General features: G+C 36.5%; 1 protein-coding gene across 1 annotated transcript; it reads right to left on the reverse strand.

The window, feature by feature from the left end:
- Positions 1–2,159: 2,159 nt before the first annotated feature.
- Positions 2,160–3,119, reverse strand: LOC102002083 (olfactory receptor 10T2-like). The gene has a single exon (XM_013347711.2). The coding sequence runs from the start codon at positions 3,117–3,119 to the stop codon at positions 2,160–2,162; it is 960 nt and encodes a 319-aa protein (XP_013203165.1).
- Between the last annotated feature and the right edge of the window lie 8,958 nt (positions 3,120–12,077).

Consider the following 12,077-nt stretch of genomic DNA (forward strand, 5'->3'; position numbering starts at 1 on the left):
AAAGATTATTCTCTGCTCTTTGTTTGAGCAGGTAATAGGCATCTTTCAATTTTATAAGTTCATTTGTACTACATAACCAACCCACAATATAAATTACCAACCATGCCATATGAAAGAATGGCATGTAATAGTAAGTCATGAGGGCTCTGTGGCCAACAAGATATATCAGTCTCATCCAGGCTCAGAGCTGTTCACTTGTAGACGGGTCAACAGATACATCACCTGTCTTGGTAGTTTTTCTTGGTTTCTTCTTTCATGTCTGCATCCAAGATTTTCAGGATATCTCCCCTAGAAAATATGAACTTTATTTATTTTGAAGGAATCTATAACTTTTTGTTTCCTATGGAAACAAAGACACAACCTCTTCCCCCAACAAACACATTTCCTGACTTCCATTCCAAAGTTAAGACATCCTTAAAATATATAGGCTGGTTAAATTTAGCAGTTTTTTACACAATACAATATCTCTCAGCAGCTATTTTTCGTACATTAGATTTTTAAAGTTAATAAAGCAGTATATAAAGTCCAAGCATGCTGTGTTAGAGTATTTGCCATCATTATGTGGCTTGTTCTTTCTATATTACTTTACTCATGCCTTAAATACTTTATTATTTTAAAACTATTTTTCTATGAATATCTCTACCCATTTTCTTTTCTTTAGAACCTAAGCATATTTCCAAGCATATTGTACCTGTTCAGAGTTTTGTCAGTCTGGACCTGGCTTTCTGTGAATGTACAGTATTTCTCTGACCACATGTAAAGCCTTAAAGGCCATGCCATCTACCACAAGCAACCCAACAGGAAAAAGTGGTCCAACATAGTAAGCACTTAGAAGCCTGCCAGAGACACTGTAACATCTGTGCACAATGGGTCCTGAAAAATGTTCCTTTTGCCCCTCTGTGCATGTACAGGTACCTACTGTGACTTTACTTAGCACATGGAACTGGCAAGTGGCTCTGCCCCCTTGGATTAATTCAGCAGGCTGCCCCAATGGTTCTGGGCTATAACTATTGCTTGCCTTTTCATGAGGGTCTAGCCTCATACCTACAATCACAAACTTGTCAGAAAGACTGTACTTCTAAGAAGCCACATCTGGTTCCTCACCCATAACTTTTCTTAGCCGTTTCAGACTCTGTATTTGGATATACATGCCGCTCATTGAGCACCAAATTGGACAACCAGCTTCCAAATAATAACATGGAACAAATTTTTATTCATTTTGAAAGCCAGCGTTTCACTTAGGCTTGTTCCCAACTAGCTCTTAAAAGTTAAATTAGCCCATTTATAGTAATCTACATTCTGCCATGTAGCTCATTACCTCTCCTCAGTACCATATGTCTGACTTCCTCTGTGCAGGGCTGATGAATCCCCTGCCTACAGTTCTTTTCCAGAGTTCTCATCTCTGCCCATAAGCCCCACCTATCTTCTTCCTGCATAACTATTGGTCTTTCAGCTCTTTATTAGACCAATCAGAAGGTGCTTTAGAAAACTGAGGAACAGCAAAGACACATCTTACAGAAACATTTCCCCAACAGAGGAAAGAGGATATTACTGAGTTATCAGGCTCTAAAGAGTATTAGCAGGCAATGGGTTGTATCTTACCTGGGGTTCCTAGTACTGGAATGGTCTTTGGTACCTAAACTCTTGTTTTTTAATAAAAACAAATCATCCTCTCAAGTTGACTTTAAATTTTTCAATATTATGACCATATCTCATTTTCAGATCAGTCTTGAAATGTTTGTACTTTCTCTTTTGTCAATCAATCACACTTCTATTTTCTACTCACTGTCCTCTTCCCTCCCCAACTCTTCCTCTTCTGTTTCTCTACCTACATCCCTAATTTTTTTTTGTTTTTTCTTGTTTCTGCCTAATTTCTTTTCTTTTATCTTTTCTCACTAATAGAACAATTCTTTTCCACCAAAGCAGCCATGGTCATAAAAACAGAGTTTCAAAGAATTCTGATATGTCTACTGAATGTATACATGTTTACATAAATGCCTGAAAACCATGATATAATTGCTTTAGAGTAGTGGTGAGACCAGGACATTCAGGCAGTTATATAATATTCTAATTGCTTTGTACATTAAATAATGTCTTTTTAATGGAAACACACAATTCTCCACTTTTGTTGTCATTGTTCAATAGCTGTTCTTAAATGTTCATGGCCTTTTTACTTGCCAGGCAAGGCAAAATATTGTTAACACTGTGTAGTATACCTTCCTCAAGGCTGTCTGCATTTCTTTGTTTCTTAGGCTATAAACAATGGGGTTGAGCAGAGGTGTCAGTACTGTATATGTGACAGCCATCAGCATGTCTTCACTGAAGGAGTCACTGTTCTTGGGTATCAAGTAGACAAAACAAGCAAATCCATAGTGCATAGAGACAACTGTGAGGTGGGAGGAGCACGTTGAGAAGGCCTTATACCTCCCCTGTGCAGAAGGCATTTTTACAACTAGGGACACTATGAAGATATAGGAAGTCATGATTAAAACAAAGCTGCCCATGAGCACGAATGCAGAAATCATAAAAATAATCATCGAATGGTGAACAGTATAATTGCAGGCAAGATGAACTAACGCTGAAATGTCACAGAAAAAGTGCTGGATATTGTTGGAGTCACAGAAAGACAAGTTGAATATGGTGAAGGTGATACCAAGAGAACAGAGGAACCCGACCACACAAGAAACCATCACAAGCTGAACACAGACCTTTTGGGTCATAAGGATATGATAATGCAGTGGGCTGTGGATGGCAGTGTAACGGTCATAGGACATGGCAGCCATGATGAAGCAGTTGTTGGCAGCCAGTCCAAAGAAGAAAAACATCTGTGTGGCACACTCCAGGAGAGAAATGGCCTTACTCTCTGACAGCAAGTCCACTAACATTCGGGGTAGGATCACCATAGTGGTGCAGGTTTCTGAAAAGGACAACGCAAAGAGGAAAAAGTACATGGGAGTGTGAAGGTTTTGACTGAGTTTGATGGCCACCATGATGGATGCATTTGCTAGGAGGATGGTCACATGGGAGAGGAGAATCACAGTGAAGAGTAGATGTTGCAGCTCTGGGAAACTGGAAAATCCCCACAGGAGGAACATGGTCACTGTGGTGTGGTTGCCCATTCTCCAGGTGACAGTGATCTTGCTCAAGAGACGGTTATGTGCTTGAGGTCAAGACTCTGAGACGATTGTGAGGTGCCTCTGTACTGATGCCGTCCGTTATTTAATCAAGACTACCAGAGTTACTATAAAACAATTGCATGGGATAACCTGTAAAAGGAAAGGTAAGGACAGTGAAATAAATTAGGAACTAAATGTGCTTGGAGCTAAGTCTGACGGCATGAGTACAACAATCTCAAGTGCCCACATGTTAGAAGGAGAAAACCGACCCCCACACATGTAAACATGGCATGTGTTTCCACACATACACATTCAAGCACACGCACAAATAAATAAATAAATAAGGAAATGAGTGTATATGTGTAGGCACAAATGTGTACCTACCTGAAGTCAAGCCAGGAGCCTAATAGTTGAGGGAAATGACTTTAGTATCAGATTCTGCAGGAAACTCACAGAGTGGCCCCGGGTGTCTTCTTGAAATCTACTCACAAAGCATTCCTTAACTCTTTTTCTCTATTCAGGATCTGCACTGTAGAAAACAGAGAATGTAAATGTCTCAATTGCTTGATTTTGATATGTTACAGTTTTCAAGTGATGTTTCTCCTCAGATGATGCCCTCATCCTCAGCATTGTTTATTAACCTATTAATGGAATTCACACAGTAACTGAATAACTTCATTTCAAATCGACAGAATTTTTTAAAAATTCCGCAGAGATCGGTAAAGAATTCTGAAGGAACTTTCACTTTTTTCAGTGTGGTCCTGCTACTGTTTGTATTCTCCACCACCCAGTGATTCTAGGAATGATTTTTGCAGCAATAATCAGGTAAGATGAATAAATTAACTCAGCATGTGTAATTTCCAGATTCCTATCTTAGTATAGTAATTGAAGATGGAGAAATAATAAAAGCCACATATAAAAAAATCTCTGTGTATTAGTCCTGTAAGAATTGCATAATTTAAGTGCTTAAGGAAGTAAAGGTCTCATCAAAGCTCTCATGAAATGCATAGATGATACAATAAACTCACTTGGATTATCAAAGCTCTTGTCCAATGCATAGATGATGTAAGGGAACTCACATGGAGTGAACATGATCTTAAAGACACAGTCTCTTTCTAGAGTAGCAAATTGTTGTTATGGTTTGATAAACTTTTGAATTTTTAGCAGAACCCCCAGTGCCTGTTCTAGCTGGTGAAGTTTAACATTTCTCTTTGCAGTGGAGGCATGGAAAGAACCAAGTGAAGTTCCTCAAACCAACCTTCCACGGTCATATTTCTATGTTGTCTGTTCCTTTAGAATGCAATCTCTGATGAAAACAGAACAGGAAATTGCCAGAAAAACTCTCTACAGAATTTTGCATTTTAATCTCAGCTACTATTAAAGGTGAAGAAAAACTGTAAGAAAATTGGATAGAAAATGGAGGCATGAAGGAGAACTAGAGATAGATGCTAGCTAGATATTATCTAGTAAGATTCACAAAGATTAAATTAAAATAATGAAAGTCAAAATTATGTTCTTATTTGAAGATTTGCTATTTTCCTGTTTGCATTGTGAATTTAAGTACAGAATACAATAGCAGCCAAGCCAGAAAATGGGCTCATATTTCACACTAAAAATATGTCATGAATGTATTGGGGTTATATAGTGCTATCTAATAAAATTCTCTCAAATCGTATATTAAGGTTGGCCTTTAGATTTACAAAGAGAAGATTTAGGTACAGAATGTTTAGGTATCTATAGTGATCATTAATTTATTCAATATATATTAACTAAACACACATGATGCTCCAGACACCTAAAGTCAAATGAGAAACGCATGTGGAGTTCTACTATGTGGCAGTACACGGCTGTTTAATCAGTGAGGGAAATCATCTCTGAAGAGGTAACATTTTAAGAAGCAGAGGAGAATGGCAAACTGCATACAACATGTGAGGCCTGGCAAAGAGAACATCAGTAGCATAGGAATAGCCAAGACACCAAGCAATAGAACTACTCATGCAGCCTTCACTCAGACTCTTAGAGTTCAAGTTCACCCAGAGATTTTTTTCTCTGACAGTTTCCATTCAATTTACCTCTAAAGGAAAATCTTTTTTCCCTTTCTTACTGATTGAAATACTGTTTACTCCATATGATGTCCTCTTCCATCTCATATAAAAATGCTGTCAGCTGGACTTTAGGGGCACATGTCTGTAATTCTAGCACTTGGGAGGAGACGAGCAGATCAGAATTCAATGGCAGTCTTGGACACTTAATAAGTCCAAGACCAGCCTGGACTAACAGAACCTTGTTTCAGAAACAAATACACTGTAGCTTTTTCTGGTACATCTTTAGTGTCACAATCCTTTGAGGTATTGAATAAAAGTTTTTTCTTTCGCATTTTTCATCCTGGTAAGTCCCTTTAATAATTACAGAGCTCTACTGACATCTTAGTCTCTATGTGAAACCTTGTCATCTGCTATCCCCCCATGTCTACCACACTGAATGAATACAGGGACCTCCACTTCCCACTCCTGTGGCATACCTCCTTCTGGCTTTTTAAATGTCATATCTGTACCCATGCTATGTCTTAACTATACCTGCTTTTTATCCTTGTTATCTAAAAGGGAGATTTTTATCCTTGTTATTTAAAAGGGAGATTGCGGTAATAACTTCCAGTCCCTAATGTTTCGGGTAACAGCTCATGTGTCCTCAATGCTGCTCTAAGAACAACTACTGGAATGACCTTGTTATCATGAAGAAATTACAGCTTAGAGAGATGGTTGAGTTTCCAAATGTACTACAGGTGGCATATCTATCTGGATTGTACTTTATAGAAAGAGGTTGTGAGGACAGAGAACAATTTATTTGCATTGCTGACTACAAAGCCTCCTCCCAAACACACAAGCTCTAGCATGAGTTTAGAGTCTCACCAATCCATCTTCATTTCTTGTCAGCCACATCAGTAATATGTACTATTTCTAAAATGTAGCACATTCTTTTTTGACTTTTCTACTTTACACATTTTTTCTGAATTAAAACAAATGTCTGTTTGCTCTTTTTGCAAAAACAAACAAACAAAAAACAGTTTTCTTGAAAAGACAGTTTGAATATCACTTACTCTTAGAAGTCCTACTAAGTCATCCTGGTTCTTAATCTTTATTGTTTTCCACCTCTGGATTAATATAACTTTTATGGTGATGAAAACTTTTCCCCAAGATTGATTCTTAAACAAGACAGAGGCTTGTCTCAACTTTCATGGGCACCAACTTTCAGCCAATGTTGAATTAATGTGGTTTTTGAGTACTGTTTTTTTAATTACTGTAGAAAAAATGAAAGCCCCATAGTCTGAAGGAAATTCTCCACATCTGATAGACCTTTTACCTTACTAATAGTTCCCTTACTTATAGTTCCTTCCCAATCATATAATTTAATCCATTTGCAAGTATTAAAATGTGCACTGAAATAGTCGCCTCTCTCAACAGATTTTAAAAATTATGTCTTGAAGATGAAGTCTTAAGAACCTGCGCTTTATAAATACTTGTTTAATTAAATGAATGTGTGACAATAAAAGCAAGCAGACCCCTCTTAAAATACCAACTGTGTAATATACCATCCAAGAAAAAAGCACTATCATCATTTCTTATTTGGGAGAGATCATTATTTGCCATAGTATCAATTCCCACTCAAGCCCTAAACGATCTTCTTACAGGATTTTAGAATTGTTAGAAGAGATTATCAATATGCTGTGCCTCCCCCACCCCCGCCCTCTCTCACATGCTCCATACCACACACTTTAGGAAAGTTTCTAATCCATGCCAGGTGAGATGTAGCTTGACAAAGTTTCTCAGAGACTTTAGCTGATAACTTTAATTGATAGATCTGGTTACAGTGTTTTCCATATATGTCCATGGTAGGTTCTGATGTCCTCATATTATCTAGGCGTACTTACTGGAGTTGCAAATATATGACATTATTTCCATTTTTACCAATGACCCTGACAGCCACTGAGGAGAGTATACGTGAAACACTGGATCTGCTCTCATGTTTGTTTAATCAGACCCAATCCTCTTTATACATACATCTCCTTTTTGCTTTGAGATTTATGCTCCTATTTATTTCACATCATCAATTCTTTCTATGCATGGTTTTCTGCTCCACCAAAAATAAAGGATGGATAGCATTGTTAACTTCCAGCCATCTGTGCATAGAATTTCTTTGATAATTCCTAACAAACTATAAAACTGCACAAGCACTTGATCATTAGAATGATATTCTTTAAGAGCAAAACTGGTCTGAAATTGACACCTGGTGGCTAAGAAGACTCACTGTCCAGTCTTTAAAAATAATGAAGTAAGCTCCAGGAAGAATTTAGTCTCTCAACATAGGGGTGCCTTTTAACAAGACTTTGTGGTTTTATCTATCTTAATCCGGGGCTAAGTTTTAAGTATTTCCCTTTTAGATGTCTGCCTAAATCTCTTATGAATTTAAACTTCATGAATGGCAGTTCTGTGTTCATTTATTGTTGATAGGGTTCAGCACAATAGACTTTTTAATGAGAGTCCTGAGGTCACAGGGGACCATCATCTTGAGACCTTTGCTTCTAGATGCAAGCCGAGTTGTACTCAGCATCGTACCATGTGATGCCCATAAAAAAAAAAAAACGCTTTTCATCTTCAACACCATGGGGAGTTTTTTTTCATACTTTTTGTGATTCTTCTGAATAGTATTAGAAATATTATTTAAATATTATTAAATAATATTAGAAATATTATTTAAATTCAATATAGTGAAAATGTATCTTGGAATGTATGTGGTTCCCACAGGCATAGTTTGCTTCTTACATGATACTGCTGTTCTCATTTTAAAATTCTGAAAATTTGCCAAGTCTCTCAGGTCTCTTGGACTGAGGTGCCATGAGAGGGAAATGCTTGGGGAAGAAAAAGAAACACCATACAGTGTGATCACTGTGATTGCTTCCTATAAGTGTGACTTTGCTGAAGGGGAAGCCCATCTTTGCCCAGTCCCCAGTGATGACACGCTATCCTTAGTTCCCAGAAGAGCTTCCCTTTTCCTGCATCACATTTTCCCATCAGCATCTTTCTTCACTGTGTTTACCATGTGGCCTCAATTTTCTTTCCACTCTGACCCCCAATGTCTACTGTTACAATATTAATACTATTGCTGACCATTTGACACTCTGTCTTAAATTCTCCATTTCCCTTGTTCCTCTCTGCATTTCTTCTTTTTGAAAATCCCCTTTTCTAGCTAGACAATTCCTTGTGGCTATAAATGGTTACAAATGTTTGATCACTATCTTTATTCTTTTTTGGTTCAGAACAAATCACACTTCATCCATGAAACTACAGTTTGCATAATACATAACAACAGAGACAGAAAGCATAGTCCTTCGGTAGGGTGTCCACAGCTTAAAAAGGCAATCTATTAGAAAAGAGCACTTGGGGTGCCCTTCACTGAGTACCAAAACCTCACTGGAAACTGACACTGTGTCTGATGCCTGGGTGTATATAACAAAGATTTAGAACTCTTGCAAGATTTTTCCTTCTATTGGTGTATTATTCATTATACATAGCAACAGGTTTCATAAAGCTTATAAAACTTTAGAGGTTTCTTTCATTTCAACCAGATTCACCCAATACCATTTCCTCCCTTAATTCCCCCTTCCTCTCTCTTTTTTCCTGCTAGCCTCTCCCCTTCCTCTATTCTCCCTTCTCCTAGTCTCCTGCATTAATTTTGTCTTCCTCTGTGTCCATATGTTTCATGTTTCTATAAGGAATTGGGAAAACCACAGTAATATTTTAAAATATTAATACATTCAAATGAATAAAATATGATTTCTGTTACTCAGTTTTGTGTGTTGCTCCTGGATGAAGGTACTTACAAGTTCTAAAAGATTGGTTCTGTTTTTGCTGTCTCTCATGTCTAATCACATTGTCTGTAAATAGTGATAATTTTACTTCTTCCTTCTCTATCTATATTCTATTTCTCTATACTATGCAATGGTACAAGCTGGGATTTCAAGGACAGCAATGAGTAAGACTAGAGTGCACCTCTTCTAATGTCTGATTTCAGTGACAATACTCCCCACTCGGTACAGTTTTGGCTATAACTTTGTCCTATGTAGCATTTATTATATTAGCATGTATTCCTTTGATCCCTAATTTTTTAGGACTTTTATTTTAAAAAGTAGTTTGAAAGGTTGAATATTGAATTGCTAGTATTATGTGATTTCTTTTGTCCATGAGTTTATTAATGTGATGTATTGTTTGTTAATTTGCGTATGTTGAACCATTTATGTATCCTTCAAATTAGTCCACTTGGCACTTACGAATGATCTTTCTTATGTTTGTTATAGTTGTTATATTTTTCTCTTTGGCTCTTTTGGGGGCCCACAACCCAGCTCCCAAATAAACCACATGGAGGCTTGTTCTTTGTTCTGAATGTCTGGCCTTAGGTTGGTTTATTTCTAGTTAGCTTTTCTTAAATTAGCCCATCTATCTTTTGTCTGTGGGCTTTTATCTTTTTCTATTATATCTAGCTTTTATTACTTCTTATTCCATGGCTTGCTGTGTAGTTGTGTGACTGGCCCTTCATGTCCTCCTCCTTTACTTGTTCCTCAGTCTTTTCTTCCCAAATTTATCCTGCTATTTATTCTGTCTGCCTGACAACCCTACCTGTCCTTTCTCCTGCCCAGCTATTGGCTGTTCAGCTCTTTATAAGAGCACTCGAGTGCTTTAAACAGGCTTCATAGAGTAAAATGCAGCATAAAAGAATGCAGTACATCTTTGCATCATTAAACAAATGTTCCATTGGATAAATAAATGTAACACGTCTTAAAATAAATATTCCACAACCTGTGGTTACGTTGGATTTGTAAGCATTTTATTGAAAAACCTTGCATCCATCTTCATCAGAAAGATTGTTCTGTCAGTTTCTTTTTGTTTGTACTTTGTCAGTTTTGTTATGAATATAGCTACAACGTCTATAAATGAATTTTGCAGAATACTTTTGGAAGTTTGACTTTGTCAGTTATTTTTTCAACGGTCTGCTAAAATTCATGTTTGAATCAATATGAACCTTGTTTTTTTTTCAGTTGGGTGGTGTGTGTGTGCGTGCGTGTGTGTTTGTGTATGTGTGTGTGTGTTGCATTCCTGTGAGTATATAGGCTCACATGTCCATGTACATACATATGGAAGACTGAGCATAATATAAGATGTTTTCTTCTACTGCTCTCTATGTTGATTGCTTTGAGGTAGGGTCTCTAACTGAACTGGCAGTTCACATTTCAGCTATGCGTGCTGACAAGAAAGATTTCAGAATCTGTCCGTCCCCACTCCCCAATGCAGGGGTTACAGACATGCACAACCTTGCCTAGAATTTCATATGGATGGTACAGAATCAAACTTGGGTACACATGCTGGCAGAAAAAGTGTGCTTCCCATCTGAGTCATATCCTCACATCTTTTTATTATTACTGTTTCATTGTTATACATAGATATATTCCCAAATTATTTCTATATCCTTTTGGTTTAATTTTGGTGAGTAATATGACATTGAGGATTTTCTTTCTATTATAATACTAAGTTTTCAAACTATTCCCTAATTATTATCTTGATATTCTTCATGTCTGTAGCTATGTATCTCTTTTCTCCTCTAATTTTATCTTTATTTTTGGTTAGTTTGGCTAAGGGTTTGTTTTATTATGTTTTTAGGAACCATTTTATTTAATCATTCTTTGTAATTCGATTTCTATTCCATTAATTTTTACTCTATGTTCACTGTTTATATCTGTGGGGTGGTTTGGTTTGGCTTTTCTTATATTTATAACATATTTGAATGCCCCCATTCCATTTCAATAATTTCTTGACTTTGGCCTTAATCAGGTAATACAACTGAAAAACACATCTAAAGATTAAAACCTGGAATCTGCATATGATAGAAAATATGCAAGATTTGTTTTTCCAGGTCTGGGTTATCTCACTCAAAATAATTCTACCCACATACTTGTGAGTAATTTCACTATTAACAGATAAACAGTACTTCATTTTGTAAATGTACCTTGTTTTCATCATATGCTTGTTCATTTGATGGACATCTCAGCTGATGTCATTTTTTTAGAGATTGTGAATAAAGTAGCAATGAACTACATGAACAAGTATCTCTGGAGTAGGATATAGAGTCTTTAAAGCATATTCCTAAGAGTAATATAGCTGGATCATATATTTCTAGCTTTGTGAGAAACCACCAAACTGATTTCAATGTGACTGAAGCAGTTTATATTCCCACCAGCAATGAATAAATGTCCCTTTTCCTTACTTCCATGGCAACATTAGTTATCATTATTTTTAATCTTTGCCATTCTAACTACGGTAAGATGAACTCTCAAAGTACTTTTGACTTTTATTTCCAAAATGGCTAAGGTTTTTTTCTATTCTATAGCCTGTGTCTTCACAGAATGGTATCCTTTGCTGTTAAAAAAATCCATCAGAAGATAGTATAACTCTGTAACAGATATGCATTTTACATCAGTGCACCAAATTTCACAAAACAAATACTAGATATTTGGAAATATAGTACCCTTAACAGATTAATAGAGGATGACTTTAATATTCCATTCTTACCATGAGACAGATCATCCCAACAAAATGCAATCAAAGAAGCATTTGATTTAAACGACATCATAGATCATATGAACCTAGCAGATATCTACAGAACTTTCCCTCCAAACACTAGAATGCACACTCTTCTCAGGAGTCCATTAAATTTTCTCTATAACACAATCAATAAGACACAAATAAAGTCATTAAAAATATAGGGAACTTGAATGAACTTCTTCTATTATCTCTGACCAAAACAGAATAAAGCTGTAAATCAATGACAGAAAGCACATTAAGTCATGGAGATTGAAGACCACATTTTTTTAAATATTTTTTTATTGAGAAAAGGAGAAAAAAAACAAGTTTC

Source organism: Microtus ochrogaster, chromosome 8 (genome assembly GCF_000317375.1).
Source record: "Microtus ochrogaster isolate Prairie Vole_2 chromosome 8, MicOch1.0, whole genome shotgun sequence".
NCBI classification, from domain to species: Eukaryota; Metazoa; Chordata; class Mammalia; order Rodentia; family Cricetidae; genus Microtus; species Microtus ochrogaster.

What these genes read in the sequence shown, in the direction of transcription:
- LOC102002083 (XM_013347711.2), bottom strand. Translation starts at nt 3,119, where the DNA reads ATGGGCAACCACACCACAGTGACCATGTTCCTCCTGTGGGGATTTTCC.